Source organism: Clinocottus analis, unplaced genomic scaffold, assembly GCF_023055335.1.
Source record: "Clinocottus analis isolate CAN_PGR_092001 unplaced genomic scaffold, fCliAna1.0.p SCAF_4, whole genome shotgun sequence".
Lineage (NCBI taxonomy): Eukaryota > Metazoa > Chordata > Actinopteri > Perciformes > Cottidae > Clinocottus > Clinocottus analis.
The window spans coordinates 12,429,320-12,450,547 of record NW_027176153.1 but is presented as its reverse complement, the minus strand read 5'-3'; the positions used below and the strand labels follow the sequence as shown (position 1 = coordinate 12,450,547).

At 41.9% G+C, this 21,228-nt stretch overlaps 1 protein-coding gene across 4 annotated transcripts in view; it reads left to right on the top strand.

The window, feature by feature from the left end:
* cacna1db (calcium channel, voltage-dependent, L type, alpha 1D subunit, b) overlaps positions 1–20,853 on the top strand; it is a 66,551-nt gene extending 45,698 nt beyond the window's left edge. Inside the window, exons 24-50 of one of the 4 annotated variants that reach the window (XM_068597480.1) lie at positions 110–197; positions 673–780; positions 912–964; positions 1,090–1,236; positions 1,486–1,687; positions 1,982–2,140; positions 2,490–2,600; positions 3,048–3,125; positions 6,320–6,361; positions 7,133–7,261; positions 7,609–7,674; positions 7,886–7,977; positions 8,094–8,253; positions 8,370–8,497; positions 8,688–8,784; positions 8,936–9,038; positions 9,887–9,988; positions 13,443–13,579; positions 13,858–13,974; positions 14,505–14,950; positions 16,785–16,811; positions 17,124–17,264; positions 17,961–18,118; positions 18,472–18,584; positions 18,736–18,870; positions 19,147–19,332; positions 19,643–20,853. In XM_068597480.1, coding sequence (XP_068453581.1) covers positions 110–197; positions 673–780; positions 912–964; positions 1,090–1,236; positions 1,486–1,687; positions 1,982–2,140; positions 2,490–2,600; positions 3,048–3,125; positions 6,320–6,361; positions 7,133–7,261; positions 7,609–7,674; positions 7,886–7,977; positions 8,094–8,253; positions 8,370–8,497; positions 8,688–8,784; positions 8,936–9,038; positions 9,887–9,988; positions 13,443–13,579; positions 13,858–13,974; positions 14,505–14,950; positions 16,785–16,811; positions 17,124–17,264; positions 17,961–18,118; positions 18,472–18,584; positions 18,736–18,870; positions 19,147–19,332; positions 19,643–19,948 — 3,631 coding nt within the window. In that variant the 3' untranslated portion in view covers positions 19,949–20,853. Of the gene's footprint in view, positions 1–109; positions 198–672; positions 781–911; positions 965–1,089; positions 1,237–1,485; positions 1,688–1,981; positions 2,141–2,489; positions 2,601–3,047; positions 3,126–3,725; positions 3,810–6,319; positions 6,362–7,132; positions 7,262–7,608; positions 7,675–7,885; positions 7,978–8,093; positions 8,254–8,369; positions 8,498–8,687; positions 8,785–8,935; positions 9,039–9,886; positions 9,989–13,442; positions 13,580–13,842; positions 13,975–14,504; positions 14,951–16,784; positions 16,812–17,123; positions 17,265–17,960; positions 18,119–18,471; positions 18,585–18,735; positions 18,871–19,146; positions 19,333–19,642 lie in introns of all 4 variants that reach the window. The other 3 variants (XM_068597479.1, XM_068597478.1, XM_068597481.1) reach the window with 3 other exon arrangements.
* The last annotated feature ends 375 nt before the right edge of the window (positions 20,854–21,228 follow it).

The window sequence follows — 21,228 nt, the reverse complement described above, 5'->3', positions numbered from 1 at the left end:
GTTGTGGTAGTATTGTCATGATATTTACACCTGCTGGTGGCAGAGCTGCAAGAAGTGCCTTTATGACACACGTGCTGTTAACAGGGCTGTTGTGTGTTTTTATTCTTAGGTCCTCTGCTATTTCAGTGGTGAAGATTCTCCGTGTTTTGAGAGTCCTCCGTCCGCTCAGAGCCATCAACAGAGCCAAGGGACTGAAGGTCAGAATAACAGTAACGCTACACAGTGCAGTGTGCGTCTGTAGGCGTGCGTCTATATAATTGTAAATGCATGCACCTTTGATACAGTACTGGACAGTGGCGTGCGGCGAGGTTCGTGGGTGGTGAGGCGCTGACTCAGAGTTAGATTTACAAATATATGAACCCAATAGAGTATTAAATCTCCAATCGGCAGCTTGCACATTAACTACTGCTTGGTTTTTGCATATTTCATATCAGCATTCTTTACACACACACACAAAGGTGAGGTACATATTTGATTCCACCAATTAATAAAAGGTACTGTTTGCCTCCCCTCTCTGATTCTTCACTGCGTTTTTTAATTAGCAAGACTATAAAGGTTCTACACATGAAATACACCACCTCGTCGATGGAAAGAAAGGATATGAGGCTCTGTCTCACCTGCTCCCCTGACTGTACTGCATATTCCTACTCACGATGTGTGTGTCCTTTGCAGCACGTGGTCCAGTGTGTGTTCGTGGCCATCAGGACCATCGGCAACATCATGATCGTCACCACGCTGCTGCAGTTCATGTTCGCGTGTATCGGAGTGCAGCTCTTCAAGGTACAGGGGAAAAGTGGGAAGAGAGATCGAGGGCAATGGGGTCACAAGCAAGTTAACAGGCTCAAATATAGTTTGAACAGAAGTGGACGGTTGGAAGCAAAGAGCAGTTCTGACTCCCTCTGTTGTTTTAGGGGAAATTTTATCGCTGCACAGATGATGCCAAGTCGAGTCCAGACGACTGCAAGTGAGTTTTTTTAAGTTTATTTAGTATTATTCATCAGCTTCCAGCTTTGGGCATGGGCCTGCAGGAGAGTCTTTGTGTATCTGCTTGTGCTTACGTGTGGTTAATATCTCATCTTTCAATCACAGAGGCACCTACATTCTCTACAACAACGGGGACACGGCGCTGCCCATGGTGAAGGAGAGGATCTGGTACAACAGCGACTTCAACTTCGACAACGTCCTCATGGCCATGATGGCTCTTTTTACTGTCTCCACATTTGAAGGGTGGCCCACGTAAGTACTGCTTTGACCCTGAGATGGAATTCAGATTTGACTACTAATATGTAGAATAATGGCGAGATGTATTGAATTTTTGATAATCATTCACTTTTATCTCTGTCTAAATGAAAATGCTTCATTTCAGGGACATTTTATCTTTATTTTGTCTATTTTGTGCGCATGAATGGGCATAAGGACACTATTATATTTAAGCAGAATCGTGATGAATAACTTAGATGTCTTTACTTTTGTATGTCCATGCAGTCTGCTCTACAAGGCCATCGACTCGAACAGAGAAAACATGGGTCCCATCTACAACTACCGCATCGAGATCTCCATCTTCTTCATCATCTACATCATCATCATCGCCTTCTTCATGATGAACATCTTTGTCGGTTTCGTTATTGTCACCTTTCAGGAGCAGGGGGAGAAAGAGTACAAGAACTGCGAGCTGGACAAGAACCAGGTAGGCGGACGGGGCCTTTGATGTGTGTGTTAACCCTAACCCATGCACAGGATGCTGTTTTCTATTGGTGCTTTTAGTGATCATTTTAAACGTACGAGGAAAAATCTTTTCATGTCCAATTATGAGTTGTGTGTCATTGCAATGAATCCTTGTGCAACGGTTGTCACGATACCGTGTGAAAAGTTATTCATTCATAGTGCATTTCCCTATAAAATGTCCAGCAAAAGGAGTTAGAGAGATGAAGACATGTTTCTCTTGATGGTGAGTCTGTCTCTCTATTTGTCCTCACCATAGCGTCAGTGTGTGGAATATGCTCTCAAAGCTCGTCCTCTGCGGCGCTACATCCCCAAAAACCCATACCAGTACAAGTTCTGGTACGTGGTCAACTCGACAGGCTTTGAGTACGTCATGTTTGTCCTGATCATCCTCAACACCTTGTGTCTGGCCATTCAGGTGAGTGCCCTTCATCCAGTTTAATGAAAGTGTTTGGGACCGTAAAAGATGATTTGGTTTGAATTTCAGCAATGCTGCATGCAGTTAAAGTTATCTGACTTCCGTTCCTTATGATCGTAATACAATTTGTTCTCTTGTTTTCATTAACAGCCATCAAAATATAACCACTATATGATTTTTTTCTTCATTAAAATATACTCTCCTTGGAGTGTACATTATTTTGTTTGTAGCAATGAGTATCATGACCTTTCTTCCAATAATGTATTGTAGAGCATTGACTCAATTTCAGTATACTGATATACTTTGAATAGAGTACAAGTGTTATTGTTTTATATTTCTCTCTTTCCAGCACCATGGTCAGTCCCATCTGTTTAATTATGCCATGGACATCCTCAACATGGTCTTCACTGGTGTTTTCACTGTGGAGATGATCCTGAAGCTCATCGCCTTTAAACCCAGAGTAAGTCTCCTCTCCGCTCCTCTCTTCTCCTCTCCTTTCCTCTCCTTTCCTCTTCTTTCCTCTCCTTTCCTCTCCTCTCCTCTCCTCTCCTCTCCTCTCCTCTCCTCTCCTCTCCTCTCCACTCCTCTCCTCTCCTCTCCTCTCCTAATATGTCCTTGTATACAAATAATTGCAAAACTACCTCAGTCCCCAAATCATCTTGTTTATAGTTTTTCCTTTTAGATCTCCCTTCATATTCCTATCCGTAAAACGGTTAATGTTTTGACCTTTTATCTAACCCCTCCCTCATACACTCTTGTCCTGGGCTCTTTGCCCGCTGGCTATGACTCCACTTCCATTTATTCCTCCACTTCCATAACCTCTCTACCTCTTATACCTTCCTGCACCCCTGTGTCCACTCCTGCCTCCCCCCCTCGTCCTGCTGGCTGTGCATGCTGCCATGATCAGGGCTATGTCGGGGACGCCTGGAACGTCTTCGATGCTCTGGTCGTGATTGGCAGTGTAGTCGACATCATACTCAGCCAGGTAGAAAGACGTTAGTATGTACACCTCTGTCATTCCCTCCTTCCGCTCTCCCACTGCTGCTGCTCTCTTGTTTCTGCCCTTCACACCTTTCCTCCTTTCCTCCCTGTCTTTATTTTTGTGTTCTTTTTTTAAAGGTTGGCTTCAAGCCAATTTCTGCTCTTAAAGCAAGTCTGTTGTGGACTTAACGTTTGATGAGCATCGTAGACAAAATATATGCAGATTGGCTGGAAAAGAAATTCCATCAACACCCTGCTCTAAACCGATTAGATCTTGTAAATTCAGCTTTAAGTCTATGGTGGCCATTTCTTTAAGCCTGCCACTGCATCAGTGGGAGTAGAACATTACGTTTGAAATGGAAGATTAATGACAAATAATCAATTAAGCTTATAGAATGGCTAAGTTTTTTTGAATATTATTTGGATAAATTAAATAAGTGAATTCTCTCACAGACTCAGTGGCAGGAAGGATTTGACTTTCAACTTCACTCGTAAATCTAATCACAACTTTTTGACGTTTTCTATCTTTCATAATCCTTATTTCTTTATTGCTCTCTTGTCTCTCTCTTCTTCTTTTCTGTGTCTTTGTTGCTGGTGCTTGCAGAACTATTTTGCTGATGCATGGAACACATTTGATGCCTTAATTGTTGTGGGTAGCGTGGTTGACATTGCCATCACTGAGATCAATGTAAGTAGTCATTTATCACACACAAGCCTGTCTTACTGCTTACTCTGCAAGAGGGCCTTGCCCCGTCATCAGAGTTGCATTCAAGATCACAACGCTCTTTTTTGATGCGTAATTACTGCTCTTCACAATTCCGTCATCGCTCATAAAACCACAGTCTGATGATACTGTAAAATTATAATGATCCCTTCCCACCTTAAATCATTATTGAACTAAACAGAAGTAAAGAAAAAACGATGAAGGGAGACTTACACGTGTCTTGATATTTATTGGTGCTGTAATCGGTCACTCCTTCCTGGTGTAATTAAAAACTACAGGTTGTGTTTGAATATCTCTTGATTATATTGTTAACAAATATATTTCAAGAAAACAAACACATCTCAACATGTATTATTACACAACTGATGTTTTTGAATGCAGCTCAGTTATCAATTTAAAAAATGTGATAATTTTGTACCAAACTTTTTGTACCAAACTGTTTCAGCTTGTAAGCTTGTTGTGGTTCACAGCTGTTCACACTGACTGGTTGCTTGTTGCTTGTCTATATGAATATGTTGGTTTGTCCTGTCAGTCTCTTGTTTTGAATGAATGTTTGAGGTTAAGAACACACTGGACACCACCATTTAACAATACTCTAGCATATGATGTAAGGTGTACAATGCAAACAGAAGGCCTGAAGAGAAACCGGTATACATCTGCAGAGAGCATGTCAGCACTGGAATTAGTGCCGTATAGTTAGTGCTGTATAGGTGGTGCCGTATAGATAGTGCCGTATGGTTAGTGCCGTATGGTTAGTGCCGTATGGTTAGTGCCGTATAGTTAGTGCTGTATAGGTGGTGCCGTATAGATAGTGCCGTATGGTTAGTGCCGTATGGTTAGTGCCGTATAGATAGTGCCGTATGGTTAGTGCCGTATGGTTAGTGCCGTATGGTTAGTGCCGTATAGTTAGTGCCGTATAGTTCTGCAACTCAAAAAATACCAGCGTATTTATATTTTACATATTCTTTTAAAGGTAACTGCCATTATCTCAGTTTATACTTTTTTTTTTAATTATATATTTTCCTGCACACAGCCACCATATGTTTGTATACTTGAAAGAAACCTTGAATCTGTGAGCTTGATATCTAAAATTAGGAGAGCATTGCTTTGAAACTAATAATCAAAAGCGTGCTCCATGCTGGTATAATCATTCTTATTTCTTGAAATAAAAAAACGAAGTGCGAGCAAGGGAGTCTGTGGCGGGCGATGGTGACCCTGATGTGTTGCCTTCAGTGGGGCTCTCACTCCACAGCTTGACTGAGATGAACAGCCCGGTCACTGCAAGAGAGCCTCATCGGTGGAGCGGCCTTGCTTTGAAACCAGATTAGTGATCAAGGAGGTTGTTCTGTTAGCAGACAGTTGTTTATATACAGCACGCTCTGGTATCTTGGAGAGAAAGGAAGAGAAAGTTCTCCAAAGGCCCCGACGATCGACTGTTGGATGTCAGGTTGTCTGTGAGCATCTGGGGCGCTGCTGTTTGCAGGTTGTCCCGCGCCGATTGAGTACGTTGCCAGCGAAGCTCATTTGTGAGAAATATGAATCTGATTGGCCGTTCATCTTAATCAAATCACTGCACAAGAGAGACTCGGGTGAGGGAAGCAGGTCTATGATTCATGAGAGGACGCACACAGACAGTTCTTCTTATTTTTCCCCTTCATTTCATCATTCAAATGCATAAATATGTTCACAGCATCATCAATGAAGCTAGGTGAATGACAGGCAAACACTATTCTGTAGTTCTGTTGTTTTTCCCTTTTGAATGACAGATTAGCGCCACCTGATGGTATGGAGAATTATTTCCACCCACACATACATGCTAGTGGGCTGTAGCGTGTTCGAGGGCAACTTGTTGCCCAAGACACAAGCGACATGAGCCGCCACTAGTTTGTTGGTGTCGGTTTGGTTGTGCCTCAAAGAAAAAATGATTCATTTTTTTAAATTTAGGATGTCAACGTTAACGAGGGCAACAGTGCAATTAAATTAATCTTGCTATTGAAAGAGCATATGATTGAAAAACACTGAAAATACACCCGGCATAAATTATAAAGTCAGAAGGGAAATTGAACATGTATTTTGGAGTCTTTGTAGAGACAGTAGAGAAGAGAAAGAAAAATAAAGAAAAAACAATGTCAGCAGTTTCCTTTAGGAAGGCGTTTCAGTGCTTTCTCCTTATTCTCAACGGTGAAATTATTTAGTGTTTTGGTGCAGAACACATTCTCTCTCAACACTGAATGCTTAATCTCATGTCTGTTGTTACTGTTGAGAACATGTGGTCAAGCTTTTGCATGACAGGCTTTGAAATGATGACGCTCTTGTTCGTGCTATGCCGTGTTGTTGTTTATACGTGAAGGTGCTTACGAGCGTTTTCCATTGCATGGTGAATAAAGTAAACGCTATAGATGACTCGTGAAACATGTTGCTGGTGCACAGCTGAGTTGTGTATCTGGGAATAACCTGAGTCTTTTGGTTTCAAGTCAGCAGACATTCCTGTCGTCAAGGTCATAGTGGAGCCAGGGGTAAGAACATGATTAACGGCCCTCTGTGGTTACTCAGCATCAAGATCTTTATGTCTCTCTGTCGCTCACTTACTGATGAAAACATTGAACTTATTCAATCATGTGGTGGTTTGTGATTGAACTCTCGATGTTTGTCAAAGTCGTGTTCTGAATCCACCTGGTTTGTTGCATTTTGGCTCCGGTTTCATGGTTAAATCTGACAATTTTGTTTCTGTTAAGACTTGGACCGATCTGAGTGCATGGCATGACACTGAGGGGCAGATAACACTGTATGGTCTTTTGTCTTGTTTCTTCATCTCAACTGAGCTTGCCTAAGTGTATGCGATCAGATTCCCAAGCCCAACATTATATAGTCGGTGTCTGTTTCTCGTGTTATTGTATTTCAACGTGATGATAAAAAGTTCCATTTCGATGTCTGCATCAACTCTGGAAACACAAGTGTTACTTTATCTTTGGACTGCAGATTGTCTGTTGCCTGTTCTCAGTCATCCAGAGTTAACTGTACTGTGTGTGAGTCCTCCAGGTCTGTTGCTCATGGCATTGTGTGTAACACAGTTACTCTGCATGCACGTTGGTTGTTGTCATCACAGAAAGATCACAAGTGAGAAGGCGTTTTACTGATTGTCATCTAGGTTGCTTGTAAGACTCACACATGAGGATTGAACAAATGCCTGACTTACTGCACGGATGAACGAGTGGCACAGAGCTGTGTTTGGCTGCTACTCTCTCGGTTTTCTCCTCTGATCACTCTCTTCGTCGTCTACACCGCAGAACACGGAGGACAGCGCTCGCATCTCCATCACCTTCTTCCGCCTGTTCAGAGTGATGCGATTGGTCAAACTTCTGAGCAGGGGGGAGGGCATCAGGACTCTGCTGTGGACCTTCATCAAGTCTTTCCAGGTAGGACTGCGACATCACGGACCAATGAGATGAAAGATTACACTTGTCATCAGAAGTTAGGTTTAATGCTCTATCTCAAACTGGTTGCTGGGTAGTCTGCTCTTAACCAGTATGACCACAATTCATTACATCTTCTGAGATGTAATTCTAAGTTTAAGGTTTTTTTTTAATGCTTTGCTGATATAGGTCTGAAGAAACTGTGTAGCACACTAATATTAAATGACATAGTGGGGCTAGTTGTACAAGATTTAATTAAGATAAGCAGTGGATCTGGAGGTGAATCCGTGGTCTGAAATTAGATTCTGCAGATTTCAGTGTCTCATTCTTTTCTCTTTTTTCCCACCCAGGCTCTTCCCTACGTTGCACTCCTGATAGCCATGCTGTTCTTCATCTATGCTGTAATTGGGATGCAGGTACTATAACCTGTTTAACACCCTACATGCAACTTGGTGGACAGGCGTAGCATGAGAGCAAGTTAGAAACTATTCCAGGTCGGATACATGTCAATGTTGCGAGGTACGGCACGGCCTTTGTGAAGGTTTGCGCTCTCCGAGTTCCAGTTTGTCTTAAAGGGTTTGTCCGAATTTCGGAAAAGGCTCGCTGATGTTTCTTTTTCTTTTCTAGGTGTTTGGGAAAATAGCCATGGTGGATGGAACTCAAATCAACCGCAACAACAACTTTCAAACCTTTCCTCAAGCTGTGCTGATGCTCTTCAGGTGTTTGTGGAGCTTAAATTGCCGGTTCCCAGCTACTAGACGTTATCACAAATGCATGAATACATGAGGGAAACCCTCTCATTCTGCTCCTGTGTCAATGTGTCTGGCTCTGTTAGGTGTGCCACAGGCGAGGCCTGGCAGGAGATCATGCTGGCCTGTCTGCCAGGGAAGCTGTGTGATCCAGAGTCAGACTACAACCCCGGAGAGGAGAGAACGTGCGGCAGCGGCTTCGCCATTATCTACTTCATCAGCTTCTACATGCTCTGTGCTTTCCTGGTAATCATCTCACTGTGTGCAGTGGCAGTAATGTTTGCAGACTTGAGCAGGCACATTCCTGTGTACGATAAAACATCGACTAAAAAAAAAAGAATAAAATCGTGTCCTGGTTTCAGATCATCAACCTGTTTGTTGCCGTCATCATGGATAACTTTGATTATCTGACCCGTGATTGGTCCATTCTTGGGCCGCATCACCTTGATGAGTTTAAAAGGATCTGGTCCGAATACGACCCTGAAGCCAAGTAAGTAGCCGGTGCCCAAATAGAGAGAACTATCAGTGGAGGTTCACCTATCTCTTGTACTGTACGTTACAGTCAGTATGGTGACTGTTTGGTAACAGCCACACCCTCTGAGCTGTACCAACGGATGCTCATCAGAACCTGAGTGGGAGTAAAGTGTGCTAAGTGGTAAAGTGCCTTATCTTGTTGTTAGGGGCAGGATAAAGCACCTTGATGTGGTGACTCTGCTGAGGAGGATCCAGCCTCCGCTGGGCTTTGGCAAGCTCTGCCCTCACAGAGTGGCCTGTAAGGTGCGTTTAGACAACACAACAGAGAGAGACGAATGTGATGAATGTCGACAGGGACACAATTACGTGAAGATCTTTGTTACATCATTAACACGTCAATTCATTGGTTTATCACTTTTGATGAAATCCTTTATAATCTGTACTTCTGTTGCAGCGTCTGGTGGCCATGAACATGCCGCTCAACAGTGATGGGACCGTCATGTTTAATGCCACCTTGTTTGCTCTGGTCCGCACTGCTCTCAAGATTAAGACTGAGGGTGAGTCAACACTCTCAAGCTTTCTGCTTTATTGTCATTCTGTTCAGTGATAAATAAAAGGGATTTACAGTATAACATACATATTTGAGTCATAAGATCATAAGCTGAAAAGATGTGGTACAAGGGAATAAATGGGCCAGAGTGTTCTGCACTGGAGCCTGGAGGCATAAAAGCTGCTTGAGATGACAGCAACTAGCAGGCTTTAGCCCCGTAGCTAGTGCTCCGTAAACCAGCAATCACCTCCATGGGGAAGTTTTTTCAGAGTTGTTCATTGGGCAGCATTTCCAATGTACTTGAAATTTATTGATGTAGTGATTGATTTCCTCGTGGTGCTGCAGTAGTACATGGCATGAGGCAATGTATGATTTGCTTAAGAATTGTAATTAAATTCTGAAAAATGCTCATAGGAAAGATTTGATTTAACACTTTTTCCTTCTTCTGAATTATTTTCTTTGGGATGCCTCCTGCAATATCTTTTCAATGAAGGTCATGCCAGGCATCTTTGACTTTTAGTATATGGTCGTTAGCTTTTCACTGGATGTCTTTTAGTTCAACATTTCGCCACAAGAGGGAGCTAGAGGTGTTTAAGTATCTCGCCTTCACGGCCTACAGTGGGCTCCAACAATTCAATTTTGATCTCATGTAACTAGTTTATCATAAGGAATTGTGTATTCTTTTTGGACCTTTAAATGACAAGTTGTGTGATTTTCGTGTGTATGAGAGTGAAGCGATGTGAGGAATTATAATGATTCAGTTTACTTTACTTTCAGCCAAATACTTTATTGATCGGTGACTCATTGCTTTTAACCAAAAATGAAACATTCCACTTTTTTTTTGTAATTTCTAAGGTAATCTGGAGCAAGCCAATGAGGAGCTCAGAGCTGTAATTAAGAAGATTTGGAAAAGGACAAGCATGAAGCTGCTGGACCAAGTGGTGCCCCCTGCAGGCGGTCAGTGGTCCATGCCTACACACATGGTCAACACTGTTCACAAACAGAAATGTCATTTGCTTGACAGAAACCTCTCTGCTTCCCACTCTTCTTCTTTGCCGTTCTTTCTCTGCGCTTATTTGAATACACAATGCTTCTCATTTGTATTTTCCAGAGAATTGAAATAATGGCGACCTCACACGCAGTGAGGTGAGGAGGTAAATGTCCTGGAAGTCCAACAGCAAAGTATTCTATATAAGAGTATTAATAGAAGCAGGGGAAGTTTGTGAAATAACGGACATACATTTGAATGCACGTCTATTATTCCCTTAATTTGAATTTAAAAAAAGAAGTCATCGCATTTACACTGTGCAACAAGTTTCCTTTTTTTTCCCCTTTTATTGATTGTGCAGACTCACTACTTCTTGTTTTGTACCAATAGTAACTGTGCAGTAGTAAAGAATAACACCGCAAACACAGTTTATTTAAAAAAAACATGTTCTGATAACTGAATCATTCTGGTTTTAGAAACTTAAAGTGACATTGCATGCAAAATCGGCATTTTGGCTGTCGTGGATATTCTGTCCACCCTCGGCTTGAAATGGGCTCTCAGTTGTTAAAGTGACTGGAGGAATTATGTTTTTCGGTTGTTCCTTCTCATGAAACTGATATGTCAGGAACATCTTGAGCGACTTTTTTCAACTTTGGCCCAAACATGCAGACAATAGTTGCCTGCTGAGAATTACAATGTTTCTAAAGCCACATAGTGGTTATACTTAATACACAAAAGCAAGATTGTGGGAGGCGCATCACACTGACAAACCATCCATTGGAGACCTTTAGCATCCTGTTTCTGTTGTTCTGAAGCAGCGAGGCCCACTCGCTAACCAAAACCAAGATACTGCAGCACTTAGCCCTCATTTCAGAGAAACTCTTATCGCTGTCAGCCAGTCTCTCTCATAATTCTACAGTTTTGTTTATCATTAATCTTTTTGTCGTCTCATTTTTTGTGTTTTCATTTCCTGTGTGTATACAATTTGGATTTGAAAAAACCTTGACAGCGAGGTGCACCGTGCTCTTCCTTTATGAAGAACATTTATTTGCATGCATCAGCTCCCAATGGCCGAGCACAATGTGTGTCAAAATGAAAGCCGAAAGCTGAAATAAGTCACTTTAATCCATTGACCATATACAGTCACATCAGCATTAGTCCCAAAAGTTATACATACACAATAGTCACAATAATTACAAGTATGCCCCAAAATAAAAACCCATCAATCTTAGGATGCTTCAGAAATTGAAGTGGAAATCAACGTTCTGTTTTATTTGAACTTAAAACCATCCAGCTTCTTAATGGGACAGTTTCTGCCAAACTCGATGGTGGTGTGTGGAAGTTGCTTTGAGCACAATTAATTCTTTAAAGTAGGGTGCTGATAATAAGTCCAGCATGTAGGTTCCTCTGCTTGTGTTCATGTGGTTCTTACTTTGCTTACACTGCTTCAGCTCTCATGCTTGATACAGCTGCATGTCTTTGTGTGTGTTCGTTTGCTAACCCCTCTTCTCTCTGCTGAGCCTTTTCTGCCACACCCGTCTCCTCCACAGCTTCCTCTGCTTTCAGTAGAGTGCTCTGTCAGTCGCTGGCCTTCTTCTCTTCTCTTTCTGCCGGTCTAACTGTCTGGGGCAGTTCTGTTTTAGTCCGGTGGCATGAAACTACTGATACCTCTTCCTTAAAAACGTCATCAGGCTCTGCTCAGAAAGAGACCGTGCACGTAGGCACAATATGTACTGTACATTAATCCTCCCACACCAGGGGTGATAGACTATGAAGAACAGTTACATCTTACCACCTCGTTAAACACATTCCTAAAAATCATTCAGATCAACTCAGCTATTTTCTTTTAAGAGAAAACATGTCAAAACGATGCAAATCACAGATATCAGGAAAAAACATACTGAAGTGTTTTACGAAAATATTCACCGGTTCTCTTCCTGAACAGAGCCTTTTACAGTTTCTCTCTGGCTGTGTCAGGTGACGTAGAGAAATGTGTCATCTGCTTTAAGATGGATCATCAAATCCGGATGAATGCTGCTTCCATCTTAAAGCATCCATCGTACAGGCATTTGTCACCTTTAATCGATTCCTCTTAACGCTCTAAAGGGTCTAGGAAAGGTGATGAGAATGAAAAATGAAAAAAGAAACGTCCACATTTCCTACGCACCAGAGTTCAGCTTTTTGTCAATGATTTTTCAAACTTTGTCCCCATTCTGCTTCAGCAACCTTATCTGAGTGAATCAGACCTACGCTCGATTAGCCTCTATGCATGACAGATAGTGTGTTAGATAGTGTGTAGGCACAGCTTCCATCTGGCTTAATGTTGTTTCTGTGTTCGCCCTCCAGAGAGCAGCTATAGATATGACCCTGGGTTCTTTTTTGCTGCTTTTTTGCATGTGCTTCTTGCTACAGACCATGTTTTCTAGGGTTTAGAGGTATAAAACACCTCTGCTTGTTAATATCTGAAGTGGTGGATGTGGAATGTAGTAAATCCTGCAGTCACCATGTAGTGCTGGTTTGTGTAGTAGTAACTGGTTAGACAATGCATTAACAACTGTATTGTAAACTCATCACCAGCTAAAGTCTGATTTTGGTGCATGTAGATTTCAACGTGTTGCATTGGCTTGCATGCGCAATCGTGTGTGTGTGAGACTTGTTTGCGAGCAAGAGGAGTGTTTCATAACCGCAGGCACATAGTCATAGATCGCAGCTGCAGCCATAGATCTTATCTGCTGTCAGGTTACAGCACATTTGCGTGTAAGAATGATGTTTTTCTCTTAAAATTCATCAGAGCTCCAACACCAACTTTACCACGAGGTATGATATTCAAACAGTGCCAAGAACAATATCAAGCTACACGCTTGTTTAAGTTGGAAAGGAGTTGGAATTTACCGGTGCTTTGCTCGATGTAGACACACACAGTGTAACCTACAGACAAACTATAAAGACTACAGTTTGATGTGCTTGTGTAGAAAAGTGTGTGTGTGTGTGTGTGTGTGTGTGTGTGTGTGTGTGTGTTGTGATCCTCTTGAAATAGTGTTTTCTCAACTGGACGGTTATTATAATGCTCCTGCAGCAATTTTAATGTCATATTATTAGTATTATTTGATTTTGATTGTTCCTGAAGTTCTTTGTTTCTTTGTATTATCTCATATTATCTTTTCATACGGCCCTCTGCAGCGGAGGTGCTTCATTGCTCTGATATAAAACTGTTAATGAAATTCAGTTTGGATACTTTGAAAGACATTTGACTTTACGGTCTAGATGTGTTTCTTGTCTCTCTGATGGTGGGATCGTGGTGGGAAAGATTTCTATTGAGGGATTTTATTTTTTTGAATGTCAATGGATACAAACAGTGTTGAGGCATTTCAGTATATTGGTGTTGATCTGGGAGGCTTTGGTGTGTCTGGTCTGTTCACTCAGATGACGAGGTAACAGTGGGGAAGTTCTATGCCACCTTCCTGATACAGGACTACTTCAGGAAGTTCAAGAGGCGCAAAGAGCAAGGTCTTGTAGGAAGGCGCTCGTGGGAAAGGCTGAACACAACCATGGCTCTGCAGGTGAGTGAAGTGCAATGCATCATCCAAATTAACCGGGACAAGTAAAACTATCTGCATGGTGGATACCACAGTAAGTGAAACTATGTTTAGCTGAAGTGAGCCTTTAAAAGTAACTTTGCTTGTCTTACTTTTATGCTTCACACAGCTCAAAACATATGAGATTTTCTCTGTCTGCCTTTAAGACTATATTTTATCGACTTTCATGAAATATCTGTTATCCCTGTTATGGATCTGTAAAAGTCTGATCAGGTTTGATGTCTTAGCTAATCTCTTTGCAGGCCGGCCTGCGCACGCTGCATGACATTGGACCAGAGATCCGTCGAGCCATATCATGTGACCTGCAAGAGGTGGGGCTAGTAGATGCTATTGGAGAGGAAGAAGAGGAAATCTACAGGGTAAACATCCTTTAAGATCTCATTCTGACATCGATCATTTTTTGTTATTGGGTTATTGAAAAAGACAACTTTCCTAAATAAAGCCGATTAAAAACACACCAAGTTCTTTAAAAAAAATTTTTTTCCACAATTCAAAGAGGTATCTGGTGATATTCTTTCCTCTTTTTTTCCTCTTATTTTCAAAACTCTAAGATTTAGACGTCTGTGAAGCCAATTATATGAGCTCTCAGATGACTTCCTGTTTACAACATACAAGTCTGAAGAAGAGCATTAGCTCAATACGTCACTTAAGGATGTGCTAATAAATTGCATTAGGAAGCTAGTGTGGGGACCTTTATTTATAAATCTGTTTCTGTTGCATCTGACATATTACACCAAATGTTTTAATTATGTACACTTATTTATCATATGGCTAGCTCACCACAATTATGTTGTACACTTATTATTACCAAGTTAGAACTATGATGTTCAGTATGAAAAACTTAAGCAAAATGTCTCAGTCCTCATTGTTTTTTTGTGTCTCTTTGCAGCGTAACGGCGGCCTTTTTGGGAACCATGTCAGTGCTGATCAGCAAGGCTGCTTTCACCCGACCACTGTCACCCAACGGCCGCTCCAGGTCCTGCCCTTTTCCTGCAGCGGCTCAGCTGAATCCACCCAAACAGGCCGGAGAGCCAGCGATGCTGAGAGAGGAGAAGAAGTAGAGATGAACTCCTCGCCCATCCAGTACAACCATCATTATCACACCTCGCATCCATATAATTATCCTCACTGCGTTTCCACTTGCCATCAATCGCCAATCCCCTCCAATGCCAACCTCAACAATGCCAACGTGCCCTCACTTCCCTCCATGACCAACGGGACACAGCAGAAGTGCTTGTTAAGGGGAGACCGTTCATCCTCCACCAAAAAGGGACCATCAGTGTCCACTTACAGTAAAGGAGTACACGACAAGCTTTGGAAGTCACACTCCTCGAGGTCAGTGAAAAAAAGGATTCACACAACGTTTTTCACATGTGCAGTAGTGCAGTGCACATGATTGAGAGCTGACATTGAATTTCATTGAGTAAAGAAACAAAGTATGTTTCATATATGTATTGAGTGGTTTGAGACGGGCCATGTTGATACACCGCTCAATGTGATTCCATACGGTTGATGAATAGTTTTCAGATCTTAGAATAATGAAAGACAAAAGGCATGTTCGATAGAAACCCATCCGGACACTTCCCCCGAGCCTCCTGTTCAGCATGGCCAGATGTCATTGCTCCATGTCAAGCCTTGTTCGTCCCCCGTAGACTTACAAAGCTCCTCCCACTCAGCTGTGTTGGAGACACATTTCTTTCAGGTCAAATTCTGTGTCCAGTTCAGATGAATTGTATTCACTGCGCAGTGGCGACAGAAGTTCCTAACCAAGCTGTAGACTTCTCTCCGCCAGAGAGAGTTGTGGCCAAGATTATATACATGGTTACAGGTAAACACAGTGAAACAAAAAAGGACCTGTGAACCCAACTCACAAGTCTGTCTGAGAGGATTTGCATCGACTCAATACAGGTCTGTGTCATAAAGCTTTAGTTTAGTTAAGGCGGGACCTCATATACTGGGCTCTCTTCACGCTACATCAACAGGAGATCTGTTCGTCAATGTTAGGGTTGCAAAGGGGCGGAAAGTTTTCGGTAAATTTCCGTAAAGTTTCCACGGGAATTTTGGGAATTTTGAAAAAAATAAATGTGCCTAAGTTTTTTGCAAAAGCATTTAACAGGGAACTTAAATGTAGTTGAGACCAAGACTATGTACGCCGAGCTCAGCTGGACCCTGAATGCAGGTGGTTGGGAACATTGTTTGCCAGAAACATAAACGTAAACATAAAACAGTTTGTTGTTTTTGACGTTTTTGTCAGCAGTGTTGCGTCTGAATGTTTCAGCCCGATGCCTGGCAAGTGTGAGAGCGCCGAGTTGTGTAGAGGCCAAGAGCGGTATTGCAAACAGAGATTTCAATTACAGCAGCAACATATTGAAAAAAATAACTGAACTAGTTCATTTTTTGGAGCTGTGAACTTAGTTCAACATTTTGAATTATGGACTATGAACTGAACTAGTTCATGTAGAAAGTGAACTTTCCCAACACTGTTTGTCATTAGCATATTGATTACTTGGTAAACTGAAGCCATGTTCATTTTAATACCAAGTTAATTTGTATACTGTAGACTTTTTACAGCAGTGAGAGTAGGACGTATGTATGTCCACACAAAAGTACACCATCATCTTGATTATTCGTGGCTTTTGGAATGTCAAAAAAGTCATTTTTAAAAGTTGTATTATAAATGTTTGCATGCATGTCTGCTTATGACAAGGTAAATACAGTTAAATTACCCCAAAATTTCCAGTTAATTCCCGTTAATTCCCGCTAATTCCCGTATATTCCCGTGGAAAGTTTCCAACTTTGAATATTCCCGGAAGATTTGCAACCCTAGTCAATGTAGAATATTTTCTCTCTGCACAGGTCACTGTGACACAGGAATGGCAGAAATACCCAAAGGTTGCAGCAAGCCATGCTTCAATTTAGACATTCCCTAGTAGTGACGAATGCATGATCACAACAAATAGCTTTTATATAAAAGTATCACCTACTTTTGGAACAGTAAACTTGTAATGTCGTGAAGCCATTCACATAATAATTAAACTGTACTACGTTTTGAAAGCGCTTATATTTGTGTCCTCTTGTCATTGCATGCCACCTCTTCACTTTCCTTCCCTGACCTCCTGTTGCAACTATTCCTGTCTGTCTGACTGCACACTTCCTCTCCTCGGAGCAGGACACGCTACTATGAGGCCTACATTAGGTATGTGCACGACGTGACCGTTGTTTCTCAATACCCTGTGTTTTAGGTGGCGGGTGTGTCACAAAAACCATCTGTGGAAGCTTTTTACTTGCAAACAAAAAGACAATTTGTGTCCGTTTCAAAGCATTATATTGTGAATGAGTAATGGGGAAATGATGTTTCAGTGAAGTTGTTTCCACAGTATTAGTGTGTCAATGCACTGCATAAAACCTCAAACTACAAATAAAGAAAACGTTTGGGACATGCCGTTTCTACAGATGTAAAATTGGCAAATTTGCATTAATAAGGCTCTCTTTGGCGTTACGATGCAAGGTCAGAAAGTGGCGGTGGGCTTCACTCCACTATTCGCCGAGAGGAGCCAGGGTGTGGAGACAGCGATGACGAGCGAGGGTCGGGAGAGTACTTCAGCGGGGAGGAGTTTCAAGAAGACGACATCATGCTAACAAGGGACAGGTACTGGGATGGAAGCAGCACTGAGTTCAGCTGATCAGGAAGAAGCCTGAGAACCAGTTCCCAACCACAGAATACAGACATATGAAGTTGGGAAAAACAAGTCTCACAAGGGCCTTAACAATAAAAAAATAAAAAAAGAAGCTTTTTTCGATCACAGGGAAACGTGTTTAAAACTAAATAACCAAATAAAGCCTGCATGAGTTAGTGAAGCGCAAATAGCACTACGAACTGAACGAGGTAGTGGAATGGGGATCTTTAGTTTTCAGAATGCAAAAAAAATCTAAGTCTTAAAAGGACTTAAAGAAATGGAGCCGTATTCACAATCTGTTTCTGGGATTGCTGTCCAGTCCATAAGTGGCAACATTATTTTTATTGTAGCGGCATGTAAATCTTTTAACCAGCAAGACACTGTTGTATTTTTTCCAGCTGCTTAACATGTTGTGATCACTTTCATTTCTGGGACACAAACATTCCCCCACCTCAGGAGCTAATCCATAGAGTTGTATTGACTTAAAAAGCGCTGAAGCCTTTAAAAACACACACACATACACTGTAACAATGAAGTCAGTTGCTTCCTGTTTCACCCAAAAAATCCTCCTCCCCCAAATATTTGTATTAATTTTATAAGATTAAAACATTTTTGGAAGAATCATTTTGGCACCATCACTAAACTAAAACATTATATTTGTTTTGCAGGTTGTCCAACAAGGACCACCATGATGCAGAGGGAGACTGTGACCTTGGGGTTTCCAGGGGCGACCACCAGTCCGACGGTTACTATGACGATGACCAACAGCCGATCTGCCAAGTCGGTAGGCGGTCACCCCTGAGGTGGCTGCTACCCTCACCTCAAGGTGACGCTCAGCAAACTATAGTTCAGTACCGTAAAAGTTGGGTTTAAAGCCGCTACTACCTTCGGTGGATGTTCCTGCTCTAGCGCTGCTGCTAGCTCCGTGCTGCTGCTAGCTCCGTGCTGCTGCTAACTCCGTGCTGCTGCTACTGCCCGAGTCGGTCGTCGAGCTGGGACTGGTCCTGCTACCTTCGGTGGTTGTCGTGGAACTAGCGGGGAGCTAGCGAGAAAATTAGCTTTGCTTGTGTTTCGGTCCCCTTTGTTGTGGAATACTTGTCAGTGTATTCATTTTTCTGTGTTCAACCAGCGTTGGAGGACAGAGAGTGATACTTTTTTGGTTCTTGTTTGCTTTCTCAGCTTCCAACAGGCCGACATTCAGCTTTGAGTGTCTTCGCAGAAGAAGTAGTCAGGATGAGGCCCCTCCCTCTCCATCCTGCACAGCTCTTCCACTACACCTAGTGCAGCAACAGGTACGCGTCCATTTTTCTGTTTCTCAATGTTCTGACGAAAGAACAAACCGTATTGTCACAAAATGCAGTTACAAAGGGAAGCAAAGCACTTTTAGTTTTAGTTGTCTTTTCTCTCCAAACACAAACATGTGCAAATTGGATTGACCCTCAGGTCATGGCGGTGGCCGGTATCGATGCGAGCAGAATTCACCGCCTGTCCCCGACTCGGTCGCTTCGCTCCTGGGTCACGCCTCCTGCCTCACCCATCAGCCGCAGCTGCTCGCCTTGCTACACACCTCTCATACAGGTCTGATCATTTCAGTTAATGGAAAGACTGATTCAGTAATAAACTATTTAAAAAATAGAAAGACAGACATAAGGGACACAGAAGTACAACCGCTTTATTACAATCCGTCTTTATTTTTTACATTTTCCTGTTTTTACTATTGATGGTCTCATCAAGCCTTTGACAGCTGACATCAATTACACTACACCAATCTGATACCTGTGTGTGTGTGTGTGTGTGTGTGTGTGTGTGTGTGTGTGCGTGTGTGTGTGCGTGTGTGTGTGTGCGTGTGCCCAGGTGGACTGGCGTAGCCCCGGCAGCGTCAGCAGCATCCCCGGAGCAGTGAAGAGGAGTTCTTGGTACACAGACAGCCATGACGGTCCTCCCAGCCTCAGCCGCTCTCCGTCTCACCTGCAGTTACCTGCAGACTGCTGCTCACACATCCTGCAGAAGAGAGGCAGCGCCAACAGCGTGGTGGAGGCTGTGAGTACCACACATTTACAGCTCTGACCACTTTGATGGGATTTCATCTATATGTCTGATCAAACCGCTGTTTTCTAGTCTTTGTGTTTCTTTGTTATTAGTTATTAGAGATTCCAAAGCCTTGGTGCTACTGCCTAAAAAGCTCGGTCATCACGCGCTTTAAGGCGAGCGTGTGTGACGGTCCGAAGGTTAAATTGGTTGAGGACCATACAACATCCAGATGTTCCTGAGTTGACCGCCAGAATCTAGCATTTAGCTGAATTTTAAATGTGAAAAACAACCCATCCAGCTATGTTTCTCCGGTCCTCAGGTGTTGATCTCTGAGGGTTTGGGGAAATACGCCAGGGACCCCAAGTTTGTGACAGCGACCAAAAACGAGATCGCAGACGCCTGCGAGATGACCATCGACGAGATGGAGAGTGCTGCCAGCAACCTGCTGAACGGGAGTCTGGATAATAGCAACTCTGGGGGATCGGGGAGCGTCAGCTCGGACCCGCTGGACACCGCGCTTGTTAGAGACCGCAGTATCCATGACTACAGCGACGAAGAGCCGTACGTGGCTCTGAAATGCGAGGAGGACCTAACAGATGAGATAATATGCATCACGTCGCTATAGCAGCGGCTCACGCAGGATTATTTAGGTTTTTTCAATTGAATTTCTACTTCTACTTCACAGTGAGGGGATGTCTCCGTTCAGGAATAGCAATAGACAGAACGTGGAGAACATGGAGAACATGGAGGGATAAGAGAACAAAGTGCCTTGTTTTCTCTTTCTGTGCAGAATGGGAATGTAGGAGAAAAAAGCGCTGAGAGAAGTTCAGCAAATATTTAGACCAGATGTAATCAATCTACTCGCCAGCCTGCCTGTGGTTTCGCAGGAGTTCAGGATCTTCTCCAAAGGGTGTTTTATATTTCCTTTGTTGTCAACAGAATAACTTGCCAGCCTCGCAAAGCCAGCCAGAGCTTGTGAAGCTCGTCACGTTCATTTCTATAACAGCATCCATTGAGGATCAAGTCCAGCTGCTGAATGCCAGACAAATTGATAAAATACTGAGAGATGATGGTATGCGGTCTGTACTTGGTTTTTATTTTTATTTTTTTCATTTTTATCATGTTGAGTCTGTATTGCAGCACATTGCTTTGAAATGAAACAACATCTGTGTTGGCTTTAAATGAGGGTGTTTGCATCCATATTAATATACTTGTTGGCCTCTTGTTTGTCTGCTTCTCCGATTACAATTGTGTGACTTAGTTCAAACAAGGTCATGAAGGAGTTCACTCCACATGAAGAGACAATTAAACTGAATTAGTCACCGATCTCAACACAGCGAGGCTGGCAAGCTGCAATTGTCGTGCTGCAAAATGTCTTTTGGTTATCCAATGATTCCAAGATTCCCTGTATGCAGTTGGAGTTTTATGTCATGTATATACGTATAATGTGTGATTTTAATCTTTGTGATCATGATAACAGATGCTGGTTATTAACATTACAATATGGCCTCCATGCTGCAACTCAAATAACAAAACAAAACATATATATATATATATATATATATATATATATATATATATATATATATATATATATATATATATATATATATATATATATATATATATATATATATATATGTATATATATATATATATATGTATATATACATATATATGTATATGTATATATATATGTATATATACATATATATGTATATGTATATATATATGTATATATACATATATATGTATATGTATATATATATGTATATCTATATGTATATATATGTATATATGTATATATATGTATATGTATATCTATATGTATATATATATGTATCTATATGTATATATATATGTATCTATATGTATATATATATGTATCTATATGTATATATATAT